Here is a 26,928-nt window from a genome sequence, read left to right as displayed (position 1 = left end):
GTGAAAAGAGATGTTCTGCAAACACGCTGCCACATTCAATCTAAACAGAGGCATCACTTGTCAAAATAAACTTATCTAATCTGAGCTAGACAGAGGATAGAGAAATGAAGTACCGGACACAGAACCGCTTTCTGTGACAACCACTGGCGCGCGTGTGGCCAAGCGCAATGAGTCTGACGCCTTCCCCAAGCGCTACGGTTCTGAGGGAGGCTTACCTGGCTGCTGGAAAAGGCTGCTCTCCACTATCTTGGTCATGCAGTTCAGCTTCTGCCGGACCAGCTGGTTGTCAGGAATGCTCTGAATGAATTTGCAGAAAAGCACGCTGGAAAAAAAGCCGCAGGGTCAGTGTGCTCACTGGACCAAGCTGAAGACACCCTTACACACATCTCCACTCAGAACTGAGCAGAAGTGGGCCTGTAAAGCCCACGGTGATCTAAGACTGAATCCGAGAGGGTCTCTGGAAACGATCCTGTTCCCCAGAGGGTTCTGCCTTAGAACTGACTTTGCCCTTGAGAGTCAGGCACACCCACACATACCAGCACTTTCCAGGCCCACCTCAAGCCTCGGCTTCTGCAAAATGCCTTTTCTAGCGGTCTCCTCTCTAAGGACCTCCGTACTTTGCATCCCTAGGCTCCTTTCTTTTGCACAGCTTCTTTTCCCACAGAGTGCAAGTCTCTCCCAAGGGCCAGCTGTGGGTGTTCTTTTATCTCCTCCGCAGAACTGAACACAAACAGGTATCCCCTTAACCCTTGCTAGAGCTAAGCACGTGTAGCAGCCAGGTTGTGCCCAGAGCCGGGCTTGCCCCTGCCAGTTTTGAGACACAGACAGTGTTCTGCTACTCACCTGAGCTCCATGGGGTCGAACACCAGTTTGACGTCATTAATTATGCTAGGAAGATACTTCAAAGCTGCCCCCTGTAAGAAGCACAGAGGCAATCAGTGCCAAGAAAGAAGAAACAAACAAAAAAAAACCCAGAATACACGGTTGCAGCTCAGGAGGAAAGGGCAGGACCTGGGGTTTAAATGGGAAACTGGCAGCAAATGCCCTTGCTATGAGAGGCTGGCGTTGTTGAGAATGGCCTCCCCCAAGCTTCCTTCTAAAAATGCAGGAGGCCAAGGTCCTGGTTTTCACTACCAAAAGGCTATATGCATTTGCAGTACATTTTTGGGGAAGTAATTCAAGTTTCTCTCACAAAGTCACCATGGAGACGGAGGAACGGGTAGGCTTCAAACTGGAGCCCTTGAGGATTACATGGCTCACAGTTTTTGTGCTGGTGACTCTGCACATCTAGAAGGAGGTATGTGAGCGTGTGTGTGTGTGTGTGTGTGTGTGTGTGTGTGTGTGTGTGTGTATGTGTGTGTGTTGGGGGAATTGACAGAAAAGAGAAACTGCCACCTGGGATACCAGGGATATCAGTTTGCTAAAAATCAAGGGATCAAGCAGGATTTCTAAAAGTCACTCGAGTGGAGTCTAAAGCGGCCTGTCTTCGGTGAGTTGACATTGGAAGACAGAACTGCATATAAAAGAGCTGCTTTTATCATGGGCTTGTTTTCAGCAGGGCTGTGGCTGAACCGAGAACCTCATGTGTGTCAGGCAAGCTACCAGCAGCCACAGCCTTACCCACTTTTCCTTTGCCTCTGCCCGTTCTACTATGCTTCTCCGTTCTCCAAGAGCATACTGCACTTTTCCCTCCTGCCAAGCTACATCTCCACGAGGGGCCTTCAAAGGGTCACCCACAAGGTCACCAGGCTGACCTTGATCTTGACAGCTTCTTCTAGTGGTCTGTCCATCAGCGTGTTGAAAGCAAGAAACAACTGGCGGATTGAGTTGTTAAATTCATCTCCATCTTCGCTCTGACCGTAAAATCTAGTAAGAAAGAAAATGTGCAATAGACTTGTGGTCTCAAAAAGCAACACTAGAGGTCAGTGCCTTGCTGGCCACCATCTCTGATTGTGCAGAGACAGCTGTGGGGGCACCCCAGGACTGTTTCTATGGGATGAAAAGTCAGCCTGATAAACTACAAAGGCATCAAGATTCTGAAAATGGCCAAGTGGTAACCTGTAGGTAAAGACTCCAAAACCCAGTCTATAGTTGGCTAACCAGGCCTGCCAACTGGGGCTGTCTGACGGGCCCAAGCCTGGAGAGGAACTTGGCCCGGGCCAAATTTGTGGGCACTGCTAGCGGGAGGGACATTGCAGAAAGTCGTTGTGCAGAGGTAGCGGGCGAATGGGCATGGCTGCCTTTCTCGGCTCATGAGCAAGAACAGGAGGCGTAGGCTTCCAGAGCAGACTCTGCGGGGATCTAAACCAGCCTTGCTCAGATCCTCTTCCAGCATCCTTCCTCCTTCCCTCCTCTCCCCGTCTCACGCCACAGAGCCTTGATCTGAGCTGAGGTCGCAGGCACTGTGGAGAAGCCCTCCAACCTAGTCTACAAACCCCAGCTGTCATCCACTTTCTTTTTCTTGTTTCAGCAAACCCTATCACTGCCCAACCTAACCTCAAGGTTGTCTAGGGTCCTTTCCATTCTATTGCTGCCCCATTAAGTCCTACAGCATCTGGTCAGCTCTTCCTCCTGAATCAACCCAGCGCTTCCTTTGCATTGGCGGTGGAGTGTCGGTGTCTCACCTGTGAGCAGCCTACCAGGGGCTACTCACGTCCATTTTCAGCCTCACACAATCCATTTCTACACAGGAAATGAGATGATCATTAAGAAGCTAGAGTCTATTATCTTATTAATCAAACTCCCCCAGTGCTGCCACCATACTTGGGTCAGTCCCAAGTTCCTGGCTTGTCACAAGACCTGTCTCTAAAAGTCACTGGGGTGGTTTGAAGAAAAATGCCCCCTCCCCAAAAGGAATGGCACTATTCGGAGGGGTGGCCTTGTTGGAAGAAGTGCATCCTTGTGGGGGCGGGCTTGAAGGTTTCATATGCTCAGGACACCCCGCCCAATGTGTAGGTCAACTTCCTGTGGTCTCTGAGTTGTAATGTAGAACTCTCAGCTCCAGCACCACATCTGCCTGCATGCTGCCATGCTCCTCATCCTGATGATAATGGACTAAACCTCTGAACTGTAAGTGGCCACCTCAATTAAATGTTTTTATTTATCAGTGTTGTTGTGGTCATGGTGTCTCTTCACAGCAATAAATAAATAGATAAGATAGACAGACAGACAGACAGACAGACAGACAGACAGATAGATAGATAGATAGATATTAAGTCAGCCGTCATCACCAATCAAGACTCTTAGAGCAAGCAGCATACTGAACCATTTACACCATGAGTCCTGGATGCAGAAGGCTCGCACATGGTCCTTACATTTTCTAGCGATCTCCTAATCCACCTCTAAAGACATGAACTTTGCCTATCCTATAACCAATCAACTGCTCACAAAGCTGGATACCAATGAGCATGAGGAACAAGGGGATGTAGGTGAGTGCCAGCAGCATCCTGTTACTGGGACCATTACCTCAAGTAGAGCACTCGCGACTGGATGATGAATCGAAACAGGTACTTCAAGGCTTTCAAAGCAGCAAAGAGCAATTCCGTCTTGCTAGGGTCATCAGCATTAGCCACGTAAAAGTTCAGTACCTTGGAGAGTTTCCTAAAAAAAAAAAAAGGCAAGAAAGTAACACTGTCATGGGCAATACTGCTCAAGAAAGAGATGGGGGTGAACTGAGAAGCACAAGGCCCAGCTTTCAAGTCCACCCTCTCAAATATGCCCTAGGCAGGCAAGCTAACTGCTATTTTGTTTCCACATCTGTCTAGCTTTAACACTTCCCTTCTTGGAAATACTGGGAAAATTTAGGAGTAATTAACTGGTCAAGGCACAAGTCTCCATTGGTAGAACTGAAAAGAAGGATCAGGAGATGACAGAGCTGGAGCTAGGGGCTGGCTCAGTGGTTAAAACTCTCATTATGCAAACAGCAAGCGTGACAACTAGAGTTTGGAGCCCCACAACTCAAGAGAATTCCAGGTAGGTCTAGGGGCTCACCTGTAACCTGGTACTCAGAAGGCAGAGACAGGGGTTCCCAGAAGCAAGTCATCTAACTAAACTAGCTACATCCATATATTTTGGGGCAGTGGTCCAGGAATATCAGCCTTGGACCTTTAAATGCAAATGAACTCACAAGTACACACACACACACACACACACACACACACACACACACACAAAACCATATACATGCACACACACAGGTATACCACATACACAAATACATGAAGAAGGAACCAAAGGGTTGAAGGGATGTACCTTATGGGGATTATTTTGATTTTCTGGCATTTAAAGCAGACATCTTCTGATGGGAAGGGCAGATGATGCCTGTCTATGGCAGTTGCCTAAGCTAATTCCTTCCAGCCTGCTCCAACCCCTTGAAATCAGTATGGTGCCAGAGGGAGTCTTCACTGATGAGAAAAGCAGACTCAGTCTCGACTCTGTATCATCCATAGTTCTGAGCATGCCAACAGACAAACACCTTCTGGGATTTTATACAGCTTTACATGTTATTATTATTTGTATATGTACATGTATGTACTTGCATGTGTGTGCACATGCATGTGGTAGCAAAAGGCCAACCACTGATGGTATTCACAATACTGTCCTTGTATTTTGAGACCTAACCTCTGATTGAATCTAAAGTCACAGCTTTGATTAGCCTGGCCAGCGAACCCTAGACACCTGCCCGTCTCTGTCTCCCTAGCGCTGGGATTATAAATGTGTGCCCACAATGCTCCTCTTTACCTAGGCTCTGGAGACTGCATTCTGGTCCTCAGCCATGAGCAAGAACTTTATGGACTGAGCTATCTCCCTAGCAGCATGGTACTGGGGTAACTTGAACTTTTGAGGGTACCTATATTTCAATTATTTTTGTTTTAACCCCCCCCATTTACCCCAAATCCAAGGGAAACATGGAGAATTAATTAATTGTTGCAAATAAACCCAGCAGGCATCTGGCTGCTCTCTGGCAGGTATGTGTCTGGCCCTGAGCTCCTTACCGGCCTGGTCTATATGCTGAGTTATGGTCTTGTGTCTTCACTATTGAAAATTCCTTTAGAAGACAGGTGGAAAAGTGAGAACCTGCAATCCCACCTCCCAGTTCTTGGGAGGCAGAGGCAGGAGAATCAGGAATTCAAGTTTGCCTAAAGGTCTTATTCAGCTCAGTGTACTTAGGAGCTATAATCTACAACTTAGGTGTAGTTGCTGACCCCTTTAAAAATCAAGGTGCTGGGTGGAAATGCACCAAATGTTGGGTGTGTTGTCTCCCTTCTCAACCCATGAGGCACTCACTGAACGATCATAAGGCTAGCCAGTGGGTATGTTGTGTAACATCCCCTATGTATGACGTGTGTATCTGTATATTCATGAATGGTTGCTTTAGAAAATGCCACCGGGGCACAATGCTCTGGCCTGACACATCAGAGAGCAGTAACCCTCATGACTTGGCATAAGCCCCTGTCCAGAGGACAGCTAACCAATCCCAGCTACACTCCTGTCATGATATGTCCCATCACCTGGCACAATAACTGGAATTCACGAGTTGGGGTTGGCGGGTCACATGGGAGCCAAGTCCCCGCAGGTTGGTCCCTCTAGTCAGCCAGCCAAAACTGCACACGGGAAGGAGGCTGCTCTATGCAAAAGGCTAAAACTACTGCCTCTTGGGTAAAAAGGAAAATAAACCAAATCTCCTAACGTTCTACAAGTGATCGGTTTCCCAAAGCTCTGTAGGGTAGGGCTGAGGGCGTGGCCTGCCTTTCTACCAGGCTTGGTTTGGTCCAGTTCATTGTTGGACCCCTTGGTGCCTCACGCTCATCTCACCGACGTCAGATTCATAAGCTCCTACGCTTGGACGTCTGTTTCTGTGCCTGTCCCCATCTCTCCACTGCACGCCCTTGGCTTTTGCCCTTTTGGTTTTGTGTGCATTTGCACACGTATATGTATACACAGATGGTGTGAGCACCTATGTGTTGAAGCCAGAGGTCTACATCAGGTGTGTTCTTTAATCATTCTCCATTTTAATTTTTGAGACAGTTTCTCTCTGGAGCTCACTAACACAATGGGACTAGTTAGCCAATGAGCCCCAAGGATTTTCCTGTATCCCCAGCTCCAGTGCTGGGATTGCAGGCACATACCATACTGGGCTTTTTACATGGGTCCTGGGGATCAAACCCAGAACCTTGTACTTGTGCAGCAAGCACTTTGCTGACTGTACCATCTCCCCAGCTCATGCTCTGGGGTTTTAAGAAATGTGTCCTTATCCTGAAGGAAAGAATGGAGTCCAACACCTTAGTCCACCGACATACTATTCACATTATTCAAATAGCCTCTTTCCACAAAGATGCTGTGAACATGCTCCCACCCTCCAGTCACACTGACTGCATGAAGGTTTCTCTTGTTTCTCAACTCTCCGGCCCCAGGAAGAACCCCAACCACACGCCAGTGCCCTGAGTCATACTCACACGTGTGCCAGGGTGGCGCTGAAGTGCTTGTATATGTAGGTCTCAAGTACAGGGTTAAAATGCTGAAACTTGATGTCCCCTATCAGCGAGATGATGAAGACCTGCCAACGGTGGCCAACATTAGCAGCAGCACTACACGGCCCAGATACCCTGCCCAGGGACAGGAATCTAATCTCTATGTGCCTTTCCTTTCGTGACTGCTGTTCCAGCATTTCCATTCTACTATTCAGGTTGAGGTTAAGCCTCAGGGTTTACATTTAACATAGACAGATTATATGTGCATGGCATTTTGCTATGGGTCATACATAGCCACTGGCTGTGGGAAGCTAATGTCACTAAGGGTGACTTAAGGCACAGAAGAACACAGGAGAGGGTGGAGGAAGATAAAGTGGTTTGTGGGAATTATAAACGAACACGATTTCCCATGAGATTGTTTTCCCCCCCACGCTGGGTATGAATACCCTGTGAATGTCAGAGTTTGGTCTCCCCGTTTCCTCTCTCTGTGTCACCTTATGTCTATGGAAGGCACACAGGATGAATGTGTATAAGAGTGGCACTTGGAACTGCCGTCTATGCCCAGAGCCAGCTGCCCTGTCCCACTGGCTCACTCCATGGTCTCTGGTCGGCCTCTTTTCCCCCACAGACAATGACTGAGAACAGTTCAAGGTGGCAGCATTGCCTGGCTCCATCTTCCAACATTAGCCCCGATGCCCTGATCCGCTGCTAACAAGACCAGGTTCCTCATGCTGGTACACATCACACATCTACAATCTACCTGCCTCTTCAGCCCCAATCTTCAGGTAAAATCCTGCCCTAGACTCCTCAACAGTGAGGAAAGGAGGCCTGGTTTAGCTGTGTCTGGTTCCTCCCGGTCAGAGGACATCCCCTGCTTTTCCCGGTTTCCCTTTGTTAAGTATCACTGTTCTGATTCCTGTTGTTAGAATAGGCTTAAACACTGTGTGAAAAACTCGTCTGCTAGGCTGCCCACGGTTCATCGGGACACTAAGCTTCATCTCCGATGGTGAAGGCAGCCTCCCTGACATGGCCAGACAAAGACATACATCGGTTTTTATCAAGGGCTTTGCCTGGAGAGTGGTATAAGAAGCTCAAGTGCCTGCCAATCTCTAATGTGATTAAACCCACTGTTTTCCCTAAGGAGAAACTGAAAGTCTGTCAAAGAGGTGAGATCAAATAGACAATAAGAGCTTGGAAGAGAAGATGTCTCTTCCTAACTGGACTTCTCAGAGTTTAGGCTAAAGAAATACTCAGAGAGCTGTATACAAATAATTTTGCTTGACGGTATTCATGGTTCTTTAGAAACGAACTGTCAAAGAACAAACACTGGTTAATATGCTGAACGGCTTACCAGCGCATCAAACACAAGGAAGTCGTAGGTTTCGTTGTCTGACATTTCCATCATTATGTTAAAAAGTGCGTCGAGGGTATCCTGTAAAAACTGCAGGTGAGAGAAACAGAGAGATCACTCAGGTTTCGTCCTCCTACATGCTGTAGAAAAACAAGCGAAGAGTCACGGGGTTCTAAGAGAATAGCCGCGAATCGAATATCTTGGTAAGGCTGGCACACTGGTTTGGCCATGTCGATACTAAGTTTTAGATTTCATGTTGGGTTAACTGGAACGGTTGAACTAGCAAGACAGTAAGGCATATTTGCGGCTGCGTGCACACACAGGCATACCTTAACAATCTCTCCTCCCTCCACTTCCATCAGCTTCTTCAGGTTGTGTTTAATGTTCTGGGAGTTGGAGCGCCAGTTTAACAAGCCGAGCAGGTCCACTGGGAAGAACACAAACCGCAGACATTAGAAGACATCGCTACGGAATTTTCTAGGAAAGATGACCGCTGCCACACTGGGGAAATGGCTCAAGGGGCCAAGGGGTGAAAGGGCTCTTGTCTAAGTAGGAAGACCTTAATTCAGATCTCGAGAGCCCACAAGTCTGGCTGCAGGAGGGCATAAGCTAACGAGCCCAGTGCTCCCGTGATGAGACAGCCTGAGTAACACAGTAGAAAACATGAGACCCTGTCTCTAACGATAACGGAAGGGGAAGACTGACATCAAGGGTGTTCTCTGACCTATACATGTACAGTGTGCCATATGTTTGCCTGCACACACATGAACACACACATACTATATACACACCATGATTTTTAAAAGTGAACTGCCCTTCATGGTAGCTAATTTAAGAAGTACCTCGGGTGTTACTGCAATTTGTTATTTCTCATATAAATCAGAGAAAAACTTGTGATCCTCTTTAGTCCCTCAAGGGAGGAAAAAAAAATCAGCTACTGATGTACAAGAACATAAAATGGTCACTGACAGGAACTCATGTTTCTCAAACCATGACATCATCATTCGAAAAGAAAAACGTAGACTCCCAGTCTCTAATTTCCTGCCTGATAGATGTCCATGTCTGGGCAGATTCCCAGGGAGGGAGCGACACACAACACATCAGTTCACTCTGACGTCACAACTGTATGGCAGGGATTTTGTTTTTCAGAGGAGAGAACAGGCTTTGTGACACTAAATCACTTGCTTTAGGTCACATGACTACTGAAGGGGGCAGCGGGAGTGGGGTTTAATTACAGTTTGATCTGATTCTAAACATGACAGCTATCAAATGCAGAAATCTAATGAATTTCGTGATTAGACTTCTTCTAGAGAAACACGCTCCATGTATGCCAATATTTGTTTTTTAAATCTGAAATCCAAAGTATTTCTAGTCCCAAGTACTATTTGTTACTCTTGTTTTTTTTTAAAGATTTATTTATTTATTGTAAATACAGTATTCTGCCTACATGCATGCCTGCAGGCCAGAAGAGAGCACTAGATCTCATTACAGATGATTGTGAGCCACCATGTGGTTGCTGGGAATTGAACTCAGAACCTTTAGATGAGCAGGCGGTGCTCTTAACCACTGAGACATCTCTCCAGCCCTGTTACTATTGTTAAAAAGATGGAGCAACCAAACCGCAGGAGGTCACTGCAGAGCTGGGACTGACAGAGGTCATCTAGCTCTAACTAGCTTCTGCACACTGAAACAAAATCAGAATCACACACAGAGATTAACAGTCTCACCACGCCATTAACTATGTTTTAGAACTCGGTATACAGTAGCCACATATATTTTATTATTTAATCAAACTTTACAATTTAAATGGACTCCAGCTACCAGTCATTTGGGCTGTTTCCAGTGTGTCCACCCTGTAAATCTGAGAAAGCATCCTCACACATACGTACTGATGCCCACCTCGTGAGTGCCAAGCTCAATGTCTAACACTTACAGGCAGCTTCCGTGACGACTACACCTTTACCCTCTGTCGGCAATGTATTACACCGCCACCCCTGCCGCCCTCAGGCCTATGAGACTGGCACAAGTTTGTTGTGTCTTCTATGAAGCTAAGAAGGCTTTCAGCCTTAAGCGAGTTTGCTTTCCCACTAGGTTAGTTCTGAACTTCACTCTGTTGAGCCCAGAGGCCCAAGCTGAAGCAACACCCTTATTCTCCAGCCAGCCATGATTGGTCAAAATCAACAAGATACCCACAGTCCTTCTTCTTGAGTCCTTCTCAAGAGCACAGGATCTGAGTCCCTAGGGTGCCTTCCCTCTGCAGGGCACTCTCCTAAGACAGCGCTCCTATTCTCCCGCGCCAACCCAAATCAGCCTCATGCTTACAGGCCTGATCCTGTGCACACTAGCTGGGATACAGACCTGCTAAGGGAAGACCCCTGGGCAGTAAATTCTGAGCTTGATGGCCAGCAGGGCTCCTTCTACCTGGCACAGGTTCAATGAGTAACTGTTGATGCTATCACATGCCACGTTAAATACAAGAGGTTAAAACAGATATCAGAGGTTTAATGAGAAACAAATAGAACCTCATTTAAACTATGTTACTGATTTTGTGGAGAGTTCCCGGTTTCCTGTAGCCATGGAAATGGGAAGACTAGGAGAAAGAGGAACTCCGCTGGGCATGGGGCTCATACGGGTAAGCACAGCACTTGGGAACTGAGACAGGAGGATCACTACTGGTTCTAGGCCAGTCTAGGCTACATAGTGAGACCCTGGTTGGGGGAAGAAAAGTGACAGAAGCAAGCTGCTCTCTACCATCCCCGTTTAGGTAAGGGACTGATTGCTGCCGGATCTGCCTCTCATCACTGACTTCTCCTGGGCCATCCAGTACAAAAAACAAACAACACTCCCAGCATTACCTTGGATGTCTGGAAGGCAGGTACCATGAGATGTCTGAATTCCACCTATTCACAAATATGCTCAGGTTTTCTGATATGCAAAAGAATTTGTGATGGCAACTTATTTTGTCAGCTTGACAGGATCTAGAGTTACCCGGGGAGACAAACCTCTGAGTATATGTCCGTGAGTGAGTTTCTAGATTGCGCTGAGACGGGGAGCCCCAATGAAAGTGTGGGCATTATCATTGCACAGGCTAAGGTCCCCGGCTCAATAGAAGGTAGAAAGAAAAGTCAAAAGCCAAGCAACAGCACTCATCAGGGTCTATCTATTCTTGACTGTGTGGCCAGCTCCTCAGGGCTTCCTTGTTGTCCCCCCCCCCCCCCCCCCCCCCCCCCCCGCTGTGATGGGCTGTGCCCTTGAGCAAGGAGCCAAAATGCACTTTCCTTATTCAAATTGCTTCTGCCAAGCATTTTTTCCCAGCACCCGGTGAAGTAACTAACACAGCACCTAGAACATCACTGAAGGAGCAGAGGGCAGAATCCAACTGCTAAGCATCTTCTTTTAGAGGACCTGGAGCCAAGTGATCTAGCACCACGAGTCTCATCAAGAAGCTTAGGAGGACCAGATCAGGATCATCTGTGCCCATGGGGGTCCCCACACCTACCATTCTGAGTGAGCTTTGTGGAGCAAATGAGGGTGGCAATCTGGAAGCTGTCCTTCGTGCTGTCCTTGCTGGGTGTGAAGACAGATGAGTTCTTGGATGCCTGGAGTTCTTTCTCTTCCATCTCTGCTTTGGTCCCAGGCAGGGTCAGATAGTATTTAGCATCTTCCATTTTCTTGTTATCACCCTGCAGGGGAAGCAAGTTAGAAACAGCAGAAACTGGGCAATATGGCTCACACACTAATAAGAAAGATGCTCCCCCAAGAAGAACATGACCATCCTCAGTAGGAGATGTGTGACTTTATCAAATTACATTTATAATCCCCTATAATTTAGACATTATCTTCCTACAGAATTTGCAGAAGAAATAACTTTATCATGGACTAATAATGCAGTAAGTTATGAACTACAAATGAGAACCCATTCTCTGCCAGAAGTAAAGATATGCATTACAGAATAGGTTGAGTTTGATTCTCTTGAACTTATACAAGGACATGTGTATACTTCATTGGGCCAACGGAGAAAGGAGTAGCTCCCTGTGGATTCTGAAACTATTCAGAGACTAAAGACATGCTAAGGAAAGAGAATGTTCATGGGTGAGGCACAACTCAGACGTGCTGCCTGCTATGCATCAGCTGTGATCTGCCAAATATTACTGGGGAAACGGAGATCTCCTGGTATGCACTTTAAACTCCAAACTCTCAGTAGATGTAGGACTTAGAACAGTGAGCAAGGAAAAGCAGCCGGACCCAGACAGTAAAGAAACCGGGGCCTTGGTTACAGTGGTATGAAAACCACACACTATGACACCCTGCCAGGTTCTAGGCAGGCACAGCCCTCCACTGTCTATGTCATCTGGATGATGAACAACGGGATCAGGGCCCCACCGTTTACTAATAAGGACCAAGGCCCACCCTCTACCCCACAGTGAGATGCTCCTGGAAGACTCAACATTCATGCAACTCACTCTTCCACGAGAGGTGCCAAACCACAAAGGTATGACCTGAGGCCCTCTAGACTTTAGAAGGCAGACACATTAACTTTCAATAGATTTCAGAAATTAATTATAAAAATCCCAAACAAGCCTGAAAAAAACCACATTCAAAGGGAACAGGTGTGTACTGAGCCATTCTGATGTCGGGTTCTATGAGCATCACCTTGTATACCACCAGGTCATGCCTCCCGTCCTGCAGGGTGGTGCCATCCGTGTTCATCAGTTTCACAAAGGCCACCCCAAAAGCTCGCTCTGATTTATCTCTGGCTGAAAAGACAGAAGTATATACCTAAGCCATCGGGATGGACGCCAAGAGGCGACGGCTGCGGCGGTTAATTTCACATTCGCTCTGGGGTGTGACGTTCAGCCACAGGATAATAAACACAGGCCAGCAGCAAGTTTGTCTATGTCACAGCTGCTCCCAAACTGAGAATACCTGATATTTCACATATCGGCTATTTTCTACATTGCCTAATGAATGAAACCATTACATCTACTGAATCATCCACACCAGAATTGTGGTACTGACCAATCTCAGTCCTGTCAATCAAAGCCACGCCCAACATATCTATGTAGTCTGGTCCCTTTCTCTTTCCCACCCTGTTCCTACCCAAGGCCAAGGCATGCTCACCCCATCCATTTACCCCATAAATCCTTCCTCCTATCTTCACGCCTTTGCCATCCAACACTTTCTCCACATAGCGGGAGGGAAAACTCTCAAATCAGGCTCATTTGTGGTCATTCGCCTGCCTTAACTCCTTTAATAAAGCTGGAATTTAGTGACTTGTACTCGTAACTCCAGTTACTTGGGAAACTGAGGCAAGAAGAATGCAAGTTGAAAGCCACCCTGGGCTACACATTGAGACCCTGTCTCAAAAACAAGCAGCTACAAAAGTATAGGGCTAGGAATAATGCTTTCAACGCTTTATTTTTTTTCAAGGAATAAAGCTGTCACAGGGCTGTGGATTCAATCCCAAGCATGGGGGGGAGGGGTGGAGGAGACAAAACACTATTCTATTTTCCCGATACCTTATGAATTCTGATCTAAAATGGCCAATTTTTTCACTTTCTTTTCAAATTCACAAAGCACGTCAGGAAACAGTCCGTGTGAAATGGGAATGTGCGGCCACAGCCCCCCTAACACTTACATTCTTGAGATGACCTGTGTCGGAAGGTGAATCTGATGTGACAGCGTGTGACCTCCTCTATGGCAATGAAGACCTGCAGGAAGGGGAGGCGTCAGAAGTCACAGCAGACTTGGGGTCAAGTCCTCTCAACTGTAAGACATGTTTCTGACGCAGGACCATACACATGGACAGGGTACAGCGTGGATGTCTTGACTCTGCATACATTCTGCTCTGTTCCAGTTGGGACAATTAGCCTGTCTACTGCTTGAAGCTTTTACCATTTGCTCTGGGTGACCATATACAAATCCTTCCTCTTAAGTATTCTGAGAAAAAGGGACTTAGGTTTGGTGTTTGTATCTTATCTCAGCACAAGTTCCTTCAGAGAACCCAGGCTTCCTAGCAGACTTCATTCTCATAGCCATTCTCAGGCAGAAAGAATCTCAGAGGGAGACCCTTCTGCTGTTTATCATAGTTTTGGGGTTTAGACACATTATGTGCCTGGCATTCAGAAGAACAAGACCTGGATTTTGAGGTCTACATAGGACCTTTCCAACAGGAATTCCCATACAGATACAGTGGTGACTAGCATCTATAAGGGAAGGAAAAACAAAATACCAGGTTGGAGAAGTTTTCTGTAGTAGATAGTAGTATAGTAAGTTGCAGAGGACAGTGTAACAGCATTCACGTCTAAAACCCAGAGGAGTTCACAATGCCTGAGATAAGTAGCTTTAAAAAGCACAATATGCCCAGGAGTGGTGGCATGTCCTTTAGTCTCAGCAGGTGGATCTCTCTAAGTTCAAGGCAAGCCTGGACTTTTTGGCAGTTTCTAGGATAGCCAGATGCTGTGGGACAATATAGTCTTGTACCCTGTAAAGATTTGTCACTTGTACTGGTTTAATAAAATGCTCACTGGTCAGTAGCCAGACAGGAAGTATAGGCAGGGCAATCAGAACAGGAGAATGCTGGGAAGAGGAGAGGCTCAGTCTGCAGTCTTCACCCAAGATGCAGAGGAAGCAAGATAAGAACACCTCATTGATAAAAAGTACCAAGCTACGTGGCTAACACAGACAAGAATTATGGGTTAATGTAAGATGTAAGTGTTGGTTAATAAGAAAGCCTGATCTAGTTGGCCAACCAGTTTATAATTAATCTAAGCCTCTGTGTGTTTCTATGGGACTGAATGGCTGCAGGACCGGGCAGGACAGAAACCTCAAAGTCAAGCCAGAGTTACAGAGTAAGAACTTAAAAAAAAAATCACAATATAAATTCATATGAACAGCATCATAAAAAATACAGACTATAGAAGAATGTGAAAAATAACTGTTTCCTGAGATATGAAGATGATGTTTTTGTCTGTGGATTTTCTGCTTAGACCCTCACAGAACCTTGCCAACCTCATAATAAGTGCTGCTGCAGCCCCTCATTCAGAGTGACCTGTTTCAGGTTGACCCCCAAGGTGTTCAGAGACCTTAGGAGTCACTTTCCTGGGGCTACTACCTTCTGGGGAAAAGGTCATGGCAATATCGTACTTGCCTGTCTAGTTTTAAGGCTACTGGGAGCCTACAAGGAGATGCAGGATCCAAACGCACTTTGCTGTTGCAGGAGCTCCTTCTGCTCCTTCAGCCAATAGGAGCTCCTGCAACACTTTGCAATTCACAAAACCCTTCCTAACAGTGAAGAGGCACTGAACATGTGAGCAGGGGCCAACAAGAACAACACATGGGAAGCTGATGGTAGAGGGTGAACATCTACGCTTGTCCGCAGCATCCTGGCAGTCTACCTTCCTACAGCCACACGTTTCTCTATTCCAGTCTCTATAGATTTACGAATGAGAATATGTTTCCAGAATGGTGGGTTTCTTAAAAATAGATACTCGAAAGAACACTTAACCACCAAGTTAGCTTTTTAAAAGGGGAGTTCCTCCGGGCAGTGGTGGAACACGCTTTTAATCCCAGCACTTGGGAGGCAGAGACAGGCGGATCTCTGTGAGATCGAGGCCAGCCTGGTCTACAAGAGCTAGTTCCAGGACAGGCACCAGAGCTACAGAGAAACCCTGTCTCGAAAATCCATAAATAAATAAATAAATAAATAAATAAATAGTTGAGTTCCTTGAGAATTTCATACAATGTATTTTGATCATATCCCTGCCACCAGCACCCCAGCCTATCACATTCATCTCTTACTTCAGATATGATAAGAAGGATTTGGGATTTAAGACAGGAATCTAGACAAGGGTAACAGCGGAAGGGGCTAGAAACAGAGTGCTCACCTTGACAGTCTCATACCAACAAGGCTGCTTGACTTGGTAATATACCACCGACTTGTACTCTGAGACGCCTTCGTACCCAGCACCGGGATGAATGGCTTTCTTTGATTGGAAAGACACAATTAGGAGATGATACTAGGTGAAGAAAAATACGGCTAGAGAAAAATGTTTGTGAATGTCTAACAGTCAAAACACAACTCAAAAGCAGAGGTGTAGTGGACCTGAGGAGAGCCTGACAGCGCTCATCCACGCTGCACTGGGAGACTTGGCTGCAGCCTTGATTCTGAACACGCAGCAGGTCTGCTTTGCACCTGGCGTGCATTACACCACACCGCACCCACCAAACGCGCCTAAATCTCCTCAGCCCCAAGTACTGAATGCTATGAACTGCAGTGTTTTTACTGAGCATCAAATTTCCTGCTTCCAAAGAAACACAATGGCTGAATTATGTATGCACAAGGACTGAATACTTGGGGAGCATCATTCCAGGACATCTAGGCTTCAGGAGCCTAGACTTTGACTTGTAGATCCCAAAGTAATCAGGTGGGGGCGACACAGGCCTCCTGTGGCCACCATGCCTCCCGACCCTCTGAAGTCAAAGTTAGATGTCCTTGCTTATAAGGTCGGAAAGCTGCCAGAGTCCGAGGAACTTTGGACTGAAAGTCAGCATACCCGGCTCCCCTTCTGGCTCTGCCTCTAATGTCTGCATTTCCCTACAAAAGAACTTCACTAGGGTGTAGGTTTCTAATGTCTAACACTGGAAATCACCAATAGCTGACCTACACCCAAGGGTGCCTGCCTTTAGCTTCGCAATGCTCCTTAATGTAGGTGACTGTTGGCTCGACTGGCCCAGGTAATGGCAGTGTGCCTTTCGAGACATTTGGGACACTTTTGCCACTGTGTTCAAGCGTAGAGGAACTACACAGCTTGAAAATGTCAAAGAACCAGAGAACCTACAGCTAAGCAGCCTGTAATATCTCTGCAGAGGGGAACTATCAAAATAAACCTAAATGGCTCCAGGCATCAAACTAGCCATGAAAAGCCATGGCTTTGTCAGGTTTTATGTATTTTCCTTATGAAAAAACATTGAGCGTGCTGGCGCATGCCTATAATCCCAGCATACAGGAGGCAGAGGTAGAAGGACCACAAGTTTGAGGCAGCCTCAGCTATCTAGCGAGTCCCTTCTTTAAAAAAACATAAACAAAGCCAGGCAGTGGTGGCGCACGGCTTTAATCCCAGCACTAGGGAGGCAGAGGCAGGCAGATCTCTGTGAATTCGAGGCCAGCCTGGTCTACAAGAGCTAGTTCCAGGACAGGCTCCAAAGCTACAGAGAAACCCCATCTCGGGAAAAAAACAAAAACAAAACAACAACAACAACAAGAACAATAACAACAAACCCCCAGAGAACAAAACCCCAGAAAAGAGCTAAACCCCGAGATGGGGAGCACTGACAGAAGCTTGAACGGCAGCCTGTTGCCACTACAGAGCAAGTGCGAAGGCAGTGACATTTGTGGGGGACGCTGTGTACCTCCAAAAGGCTGCCGTCTTCGTCAAACACAGACATGGTCACCTCCACGTTCTTAGGTGTCTTCTTCTTCCCCTTGTCAAACTCCCCGTGGATCAGGGTGACGTAAATATCATTTCGAACATCCCCTGCAACATGACAAGCCTCTGGTGGGTGCTGCTGACAACTCTCTCCAAAGTCCCATGACACAACACGCAGAAGATAAACTAAACAGGAAATGGTCTGATGGTGGTGACCTATTCATTCCACGGAAATCTTTTACTGCTCTCTCGTTCCACCTTTACTAAGTATCCAGATGTCTTTGACATACATGTTTTAAAAAGATTAAGTTTTTTTTTAGTGGTGTACGCACACATAAATATACATGCTCCTGCCACAGCGTGAGTGTGGGGGTCAGAGGACAACTTCTCTGGACTCAGTTTCCCCATTCCATGTTCTTTTCGAGGCAGTGTCTCTCTTGTTACTTCAACTGCTGCCCTGCCCCTGCCCTCGCAAGCTTCCAGGCAATTCTCCTGTCTCCCGTCTTGCTGGAGGAGGTCTGGGATAGCAGATATGAGCCACCACACCTGGCTTTTTACATGGATTCTACAAGTCATAGGGGTTGCGTAGCAGGAGTTTTATCCACTGAGCCACCTCAGAGACCCAATTCTTTTCAATAGTAATTCTCTGTCACATTTAGGAAGACGTATCTAATAATATGCACATATTATATGTCGCTAGGCTGTCCAGCAGATTTTTAATAGTGCCTTTCAGGCCCCTTGTTTCTGCAGGTAGTTGAATGTGGACATGTTCCTGAAAAATACCACCCAGGAACACCAGCAGGACACTCACGGGGACAGGCAGTCCCACTGTGAAAGCAGCAATCCGTTAAAAGGAAAGAAGAGCGTGAGCAAGTTGGGGGTGGGAAGAGTAAGCCAGGGGGTCCTGATGGAGAAAACAGAAGGCCAGATGGTCTGAAGTCCAAAGCACTCGGTGCTAAAGATGGGGACAAAAGACAATCGACAGATATATGTCAAATGAGTGTCCCCTCACCCAGGGACAGAATAGGGTTGACAGAGAAAGCTAAGCTATTAAGGGCTAAACTGGGCCTCCCTCCATTCATTTGTTGAAGTCCAAGGCCTTCAGAATGCCTGTGTTTGGAGACAGGACATTTACTTAAAAGGTAAATAAAGTGAAATTGGGTCATTTTCTAACCTGACTGATGCCCTTATAAAAGGAAATGAGAGCACAGTCATTGAGAGAGATAGCTGTCTGTAAGCCTAGGGAATCCAGGCAAATGCCTTGGTCTCGGACACGCAGCCCCAGAAACGTGAAAGAGTAAATCCCCACTGTCATGGGCCCTTTTTTGTGGTGTTTGTTAAGACGGCCCTTGGTAACTAAAGCAGGGTTTAAGGGCCAGACACTGAAGAATGACTAAGGAAAACAGCAGGTGTCTGGAAAAGGTCCCAGTGGAATGGATAAAGGGAACTCTGAGGTCCCTGGTGGGAAGAGAAGGCAATGTTCAGAAGAGGGAATGACCAATCACCAGGGGTAGCTCTGGCTGACCTCTAACTCATGATCCTCCTGACTCACCCTCCAGTGTCCGCAGTGGTCAGATTACAGGCAGGCAGGCACCACTCAATAGCAACTGCCTGCCTTCCTTCCTTCCTTCCTTCCTTCCTTTCTTTTTTTCTTTCTTCAGTGTTAGGAAGGAAACCCAGGGCTCATCTACACTAAGCAAGTGTTCCACCGAGTGACATCTTGAACCCACGCACTTTGTCTTGTAGAGTTCCTCAGGGGATCTTACTGAGCTGATCCACAGAGCAGCACAGAAACCATTGCCCTAGACGGAGTTTTTTTTTTTTGTTTTGTTTTGTTTTTTGTTTGTTTGTTTGTTTTTTCGAGACAGTTTCTAGAGCCTGTCCTGGAACTAGCTCTTGTAGACCAGGCTGGCCTCGAACTCAGAGATCTGCCTGCCTCTGCCTCCCGAGTGCTGGGATTAAAGGCGTGCGCCACCACCGCCCGGCCCTAGACAGAGTTTTAAAGCCCATTATAGCCCTGGCATTCTGAGTCAATGCTGCTGATAAAAAAAAGTATTTCAATATTTCCAAGATAAAGTCAACTTGTCTAAAAAATACATTTCTCTAGCTTCAGATTTCCTGTCTTACCTAACAGTAAAGCCGTCTTTACAAGAGAATACTGTCGACAGCTAATTGTTTGAGCAGTAAGACAGCTGGTTGTAGCAGTGCACGGCTTTAGTTCTAACAACCAGGACTGCGGCAGGAGAATGGCTTCAAGCCCAAGTCATCCTGGGCTCACTCTGAGAACATGTCTCAAGAACAAAACTAAACAGTAAAAAAAGCGAAACATTTCCCCCAAATGCTGGTGAGTTTATAGTTGGGTGAGCACAGGTTTGCAATCGAAGAAGAATGGATGTCCTTTTATGAAAAAAGACACAACCGCCTCCCTTTTACAGAAATTCTTAGTCTTCATGCTATGAGTTTACATTAAAACACCCTTCATACTCAGGCAATGTGTGTTTAACAAGCTACCACTCCTTTTAACTTCCTAAAGATGAAAAAGGACCCCAGTTACTCTCAAAAGATCTGTTCTCATGCAGTATGCAGCAAGTTGGCTTTCTAGAATTTTTTTCAAATGTGATATGACTGGCTGTCCACAAGTCTCATGACTACAAATCAGTTCATAGGATTATTAATCCAGTTTCTCAGAGTACGATTCCCTTCGACTACTATCGATACTAGAGAATTGATGTGTGAAGTCGGCGGACTCAGGAGACTACAACTGCAGGTCACTAACATTTGGCGAAAAGCTGGGATCAGAGCACGAATGGGGAAATCGTTGGGCGAATGGGCGAGCAGAGCACAGTTAGAGCTCATGGGAGCAGAGCAGAGCATCTCACAGAGACGGAGGTGAGCACCGGAACCCAGCATAGCCAAAGACACGAGGGGGGAAAAGCGCTTGTCTGTGAAGCAGCAGTTTAATCTCCTGGACTGCAGACACTGCATCGCCAGCTTGCTTTCAAAGCAAAAAGTCAAGCTGGGGAAGCATGTGTGCAGAACAGGACGGGAAAGAGTGAGCTGAGAATGCTGGGTGATACTTAACGGTGTTTTCGTGGTCCTGCCCATTGAATAGTCTTTGGGGATGCCACAACTCCCTGTCACCAGTTTCTTGAGGCCACTGACCCTAAATGATGTCCTCTTAGGGACCCAGATTGCCTCAACTGTCCGAACAGAGGTAGTCCTTCCTTCTGACATGAAAAAGAACCATAAAACAGGATCCAAACAAAATGTGTACCTGGCAGGATTATTTCCGGAAAGCCCATTTTCCGAGCGATGGCTGTGCATCGGTCCACCAGGTGTGAAAAGTTCTTCTGAACCTGTGTGAGGTCACCTGGCAGTAACTTTAAGGATACCCAAAGACCTGTAAGAAAAAAAAAAGGTAAGCTTCTGGTTCTCTGTATGATCTTTGCAACACACACAGTGAAGCTTGTGTGAGACCAACCAGACACCTCATGATAACCATAAACCCTCCCAGGGTGACACCATTTCAATGACACGTCCTCCAAGCTCACTAGCGGACTTACTTGAGACGTCAACAGAGACGACTGACTTCAGAGGAGAGCAAAGAGTAAGCATTATCCTAGTTGATACCAAAGTATGTTTGTTCCAAGCCGAATATCATGCATCCGTCGTGGTAAAAAGGATACAGACATGAACGGAAACTGTGGGATTTACCACACAACATGTGGCCTCTTAAGAAGTGACGGCAGAGGTGGGAAAAACCACAAGTAAAGAAATGAGTTTCGGGGGCTGGAGAGATGGTGTGAGGATTAAAGAAACTTGCTGCTCTTCCAGAGGACCCGAGTTTGAATCCCAGCACCAATGTTGGGCAGCTCACAACTGTTCGTCACTCCCAGGGAATCTGGTATCTTCTTCTGGCCTCTGTGGGCACCCGCACATGTGGCAGATACTCAAACACCCATACGGGCATAAACGGGAATAAATAGCTGTTAAGTATTTGAAAATTAACCTTTTCGAAAATGGATTTATTTGTTTTTATTTTATGTGTATGAGTGTTTTTTGCCCGTATGTGTGTCTTGTACCACATACATGCCTGGCACCCAAAGAGTTAAGAAGGGATCAAATTCCCTGCAACTGGAGTTACAGATGGTGTGAGCTACCATGTGGGTGTGGGGAACTGAACCCAGGTCCTCTGCAAGAACAGGAAGTGCTCTGAACTCCTGAGCCATTGCTCCACCCCTGGAATTAATCACTTATATTAAGCCAGAGAAACAAATTCTAAAAGCAAAATAATTGTCCACATACAAACTGGAAGTTTTCATATACAAAAAAAGGTAAAAAGCTGTAAAATAACATCAGTGACAAAGATCCTCACAAAGAAATATGATATGCTGGGCAGTGGTGGCGCACGCCTTTAATTCCAGCACTCAGGAGACAGAAGCAGGTGGATCTCTGTGAGTTAGAGGCCAGCCTTGTCTACAAGAGCTAGTTCCAAGACTACAGAGAGACTCTGTCTTGAAAACCAAAAACCAAAACCAAAAACAAAAATCCCCAAAACAAACAAACAAAACAAAAAAAAAAGAAGAAAAGGAAATATGACATGAATGCACACATCACAAAGAAGCAGAAGTCTGTGGACATTTTATCATACCAAAACCTGGAAAGTGTGTCTTAAAGAAAACAGAAGAATAATTATCTTCCTTATAAAATCTGAGATGGGAGAGCAGGAAACTCGTGGAGCTGCTAGACAATACAGACTCAGGGTGCTTGTTTAAATACCTGGGGACCAGAGTCTACTTGCCACAGGGCAGGGCACGCAGGATAAACACCCTGAGGACCAGCACAGGCAATGCCTGGGCCTCATCTGGGCTGAAGCTGGTACCCACCACTAACCCAGAAGTCCTACTTCTGCGAGTTCCCGAACATTAAGGAAGCATCAATACAGAATGTCAATTCACCATGGCAGGGTGGCTTCAATTTACAGTGCTGACCAGCTAGAAGATACTTACTAGGTGCCTACCCCTAACCCATGGGGCTAGATGTTAAAGTGGAGTCACTGGTGGTCAAGTTCTACGGCTTTAAAAGAAAAGTAAATTGTTAACTGGCCTTCTGAGAAATCAGGAGGCAAAGATAATGAGCAGATGTTCTAAACAGCCCCTGCCAAGCCCCCTTTGTTTCACTCCTTAGATTAAAAATAATCTGATTGCCCACAACAACTGTCTTTTTTTCTCCTCCTTCCCTCCCTCTCTTTCTCTCTCCTTGTCTCCTTCCTTTTCTATCTATAAAACCCACACTCTCCTGCTTAGCCTGTCAGAAAACTAATCCTGCTTTGGGGAATGAAGTGTTGCCTGGTTGTCAAAGAGAAACAAAACTCAATCAAAATATTTAAATTAAATCTGTTATAAATTTGGTTTGGAGCATTTTAAACATTCGAATGGTATACAACCACACACACACACACAGACACACACACACACTTGTGATAAATAAAGAGACATCTGAAAAGGGCTTGTTCTGTTCAGAAGAAAGGAATGACATTGTTTTCTGTTTTGTCTCAAAAAGGAAGTCCTATGTAAACAGTATGAGTATAAAAATGTTCTACTCTAATTAAAATTATATTCTTAAATGAAAACCTCTAAAGAGCAGGGAGTTGGGAGATGGGCTGGGAGTGTAAAGTTCTTCCTTTGCGAGCCTGAAGGGTTGAGTTTAGACTCCCAACACCCGTATGAATCACTGGTAGGTACGACAGCCCACCTATAATTCCAGTGTCCACACGGCAGAGACAGGGGATTTCCAGATTACATTAGCTGACTAGACAAGCTGAAACAGTAAGACTCAGACCTCCACGCTCAAAAACATACGTGCATGCACACTCCTACCTGTATGCCCACACATATGTAAACAAGCAGACACAAAGAAACACCCTAAAAAGGGAAAACTCTAATTATTTTCAGATTTATTTATTGCTCTTATTTCTTTCTACCTGAATAACTGTAACAGTGTGTTTTCTTGATTGTCTTCCCGTTAAAGAGCAGTTACAGGGCAGTGAAGAGCGGACACTGCCTTGAAACTCTTTCACATCTGGTTGCCACCTCGGCATTTGAATTCTGATGTTTTAACTAATTCTTATTATTTGGATTTGAAACGTTTCCACAAGAACTTCTCTTAGCCAAAGTCATCAAAAGACAAGTACATGGAGACTCCAGAGTCAGGTACAAGGTAGCCTCTACATTCTTAATTGATATTCCTTTGGGTTGCTTCCACCTCCTTCTTCCAGAAAACGTATGAAGGAACAGGCTTATTGAGGGCACAGTGCACAGTCACTCCTGAGTCACAGTTTGTTGGCACATTTACTTCGAGTTAACACTGGGAACAGAGGGCAGAGGGCGGGAGGGAAGTCTGTTCCACAGAACCTTCCACATTCAAGTCTGGTTCCATTAGGGAGGGGGAATGATTGAGGATCTTCAGCAGGAGATGCCTGAGGAGGGTGGGGTCCAGGGAAGACTATTCGGTATCAGAGAGCTGGTGAAAGCACAGTCCAGGGACCTTGCTCAGGATGTTTTCTTCCACCCTAGCCAAAGTCCCCTCACCCTGGGCAAGCCACGTACCTTGTCCTTTGTGATTCACTTCCTTTGCCGCTATCACTTTATTTAAAACCGAAGTGAGTGGCTCGTTCTCTCCAATCACATGTGAGGTTATCAAGGGTGACATGATAAGCTGTCTCTGGCGGATGTAGGTTTCCATGGCAATTCTGAGAAAGACAGGAGATGTAAGGAGAAAGCCAGAAGCGGTGATAGTCTCTAAAGCATGACCTGAGACCATGGAGGTCTCACAAGAACGATCTGGAAATACAAACACAAAACCTCACCAGAGGGTTCTGATGTCAATGACAAATGACAGCAAGTGGTTGCTTTGGATTAAATACCTGCAGGGGCCCCCAGCAGACCAGGCTACAGCCAACATGGAGTCACTCACCACGGCGCAAATGTAGCGAAGGCTGAGGTCAAGTGGAATATCTACCTTCCAAGACCTGAGCATGGAGAGACAACTGCCCAGCTCCCCCAAACAAGCTGTTTCCAGCAAGTGTGCTAACAAAGTTCCTCAGAGAAGGTACCTACAAAAGGGACCCGATGCTGACCCACCAGTTAGCCACCCTTCTACCTTCCGTCACTGCCTTAAAAGCAAAGTAACTCTGCCATGACTAATGCCATGTTTGCTTTCTGCTCCGTCTATAAGCCAATCTCCTCTGCTTGGCTCACTCCACACTTATTCTGTTGTATGGCAAGCAGTGTTACCCAATCCTACATTATAAGGATTGGGAAATAAAACAGAAAATAAGGTCAACCACATAAACTGTTACAACTTTGTCCCTGGCACACTTTCTTCCCTTTATTCTTCTGTTTTCTGTGTGTGTGTGTGTGTGTGTGTGTGTGTGTGTGTGTGTGCGCGCGCATGCACAAGCATGCATGCATATGTGTATCATATGCAAATTGAGATTATAATATAATTAAGTATAGTTACAACATTTCTCTCTTTCATTTTCTCCCTCCAAATCCTCCAATATACCTGTCTCTGCTCTAATTCACAGCCTCTTTTTTCACCCATTGTCATTGCATTCACATATGTATACACAGGTGTATTCCTAAATAAAACCTGTTCAGTTCATATAACGCTATCCGCGTATGTTTTCAAGGCTGACATTTGGCACTGGAAGACCAATTGGTATGTTCCTCCCTGGGGAAGGCCACCTCTCCGGCCCCAGTTTTCCTCAGCTGCCTGTAGTTCTTTGTGTAGGGGAGACCTTGGGGCTTTTCCTCATCTACTTTGGCATGTCCTTTGGTGTCGTCCTTGTTCAGGGCACATTGGAGCAGTCACGTTGGTGAGGTTTTAGGGGTGTGGCTCCTTATATTCCTAGGAGACACAGTCTCACAGCGAACTGCCTGCTCCTCTAGCCCTATCTCTCCACCTTCTCTTCCCTAAGCCTTGGGATTGACCGGAAGCAAAGAAGAAGGCACGGGTGGGCAGCAATGGCCAAGTGTTTAAACAGCCGAAGTTCCTTCGAGTCAGTGCTCAAGAAGGACACTTAAACAGTTAAAGTCAGAGGCAATGCTCAGACTCTTAGATTTGGCTGCTGGCATGGGACTGAAGGGAGAGCCATGGGGCGGGGAATCCTGGCTCCTGGGTCTAGCTCCACCTGACAGTAGACTCTGCAGGATGCTATTCCCCTCTGAGGCCCACATCACAATGGCCATCTGACACATGAATACAGCAGGGGTGCAGGACACTGGAAAGGGGTCCCCCCCCGCTCAAAATGATGTTAACTCTAGGATTGCAATGGTCACCCAGCAAATGAGATCGTATGGAATGAACACATCAGATGAGGCCCACATATGGGGAGGTCAAAGGACCAAATACATCACACACACACACACACACACACACACACACACACACACACACACACACCCGTTCTCTTGAAGTTGCCACTGGCAACTGCATTATCATCCTGTTGCTGTGCAATAGTGTCTAGCCTTCTCTGCCTACCAGACAGCCTTCTTGGTGTAAACAATAAAATAAAATATAATGCAACATGGCTGGAAACGGGGGGCTGTTTTCTTTGAATGGCTGTCCCAGGTGTACTAACAGAATTCACATATGAACCCCATTCACCATAAGCCACTGCAGCTTAGGAAAGTAGTTGGACGGGCCAGGGATTGCAACAGGGAACATGAGCACCATTATACAGTGGCTGCTTGCTGAACAGGGCAGTAATCAAATTAGGGCTGGGCTTCTTGGGGTCTTTAATGAAAGCACGTGCTATTTCACAGTAAGACCACCTCAGCGTTCACAGCTACCACGTGGATGGTGATTCAGAAGTTGAGCAGGGAGGCATAATACTGAATAAAGAAGTCCATAAAGGTGAATATAAATAAAGGAATTTTTCACATAGATTTTTTTGTCTGTGAATGAGAATCTTGATATGTTGATAAGTTTCTATATGAAAGAGTAGTAGTATTCATGGATCTGAAAGCTTTATATATGTAAATGTCACATTTATGATATCTGTCTATCTCTATATAAAATGTTTACTTTTTTAGATAAGGTCTCACTATGCTTCGCAGGCTAGCTTCACATTCATAATCCTCCTGCCTCAGCCTTCTAAATTATTGGGATTGCAGGTATGCACTGTGTCCCCAACTCTGTTTTATATATTTATATTTATTTAATGCATTTTATCTGCTTACTATAGTAGATTTAATATATTTATAAATTTAATTCCATTTATTGGTGATGAATTAAATCTATCTAATATACCTGTTTAAGCATATTTACATATGTCACATAACACACATGTACACTGCCAAATATCACATTTCAGTCACCTTTGAAAAGCTACATACTTGATGGTGGTCCCATAAGACTCTGTTACTGTGTGACATTGTAGCTACCTTACTTTATACTCTGTCATGTTGACACAAATTGTCTAAAGATGAACTTCTCAGACCATGTTCCCTCATTAAGCAACACATGTCTGTATATACATGAGCGTGCACGCATGTGGGTAAGAGGCAATAGTTCATGATATCAAAGTTATTGGACAATCAAGATCCATACCGAACTATGGGAAATACTGAGTCCTCCACGCTCTTGAAGTTGGTAAGTAGGGTGAGGATGATTA

The 26,928-nt window shown here is 45.9% G+C and overlaps 1 protein-coding gene across 2 annotated transcripts in view; it reads right to left on the bottom strand.

Moving 5' to 3' along the window:
• The window catches only part of Dock5 (dedicator of cytokinesis 5), a 183,384-nt gene that overhangs the window by 50,647 nt on the left and 105,809 nt on the right, over positions 1-26,928 (bottom strand). For both annotated transcript variants that reach the window (XM_038310701.1, XM_038310702.1), the window contains exons 12-25: positions 23,858-24,000; positions 20,524-20,649; positions 17,233-17,357; positions 15,708-15,806; positions 13,460-13,532; positions 12,475-12,578; positions 11,321-11,504; positions 8,151-8,248; positions 7,822-7,911; positions 6,456-6,556; positions 3,466-3,600; positions 1,755-1,866; positions 844-914; positions 216-322 (exon numbers count right to left, since the gene is read on the bottom strand). In XM_038310701.1, the coding sequence (XP_038166629.1) occupies positions 216-322; positions 844-914; positions 1,755-1,866; positions 3,466-3,600; positions 6,456-6,556; positions 7,822-7,911; positions 8,151-8,248; positions 11,321-11,504; positions 12,475-12,578; positions 13,460-13,532; positions 15,708-15,806; positions 17,233-17,357; positions 20,524-20,649; positions 23,858-24,000 (1,568 nt within the window). The remainder of the gene's footprint in view (positions 1-215; positions 323-843; positions 915-1,754; positions 1,867-3,465; positions 3,601-6,455; positions 6,557-7,821; positions 7,912-8,150; positions 8,249-11,320; positions 11,505-12,474; positions 12,579-13,459; positions 13,533-15,707; positions 15,807-17,232; positions 17,358-20,523; positions 20,650-23,857; positions 24,001-26,928) is intronic.

This window comes from Arvicola amphibius, chromosome 13, assembly GCF_903992535.2.
Source record: "Arvicola amphibius chromosome 13, mArvAmp1.2, whole genome shotgun sequence".
Taxonomy (NCBI): domain Eukaryota; kingdom Metazoa; phylum Chordata; class Mammalia; order Rodentia; family Cricetidae; genus Arvicola; species Arvicola amphibius.
The sequence above is the reverse complement of the archived record's forward strand: the minus strand, read 5'-3'. Positions and strand labels throughout refer to the sequence as shown.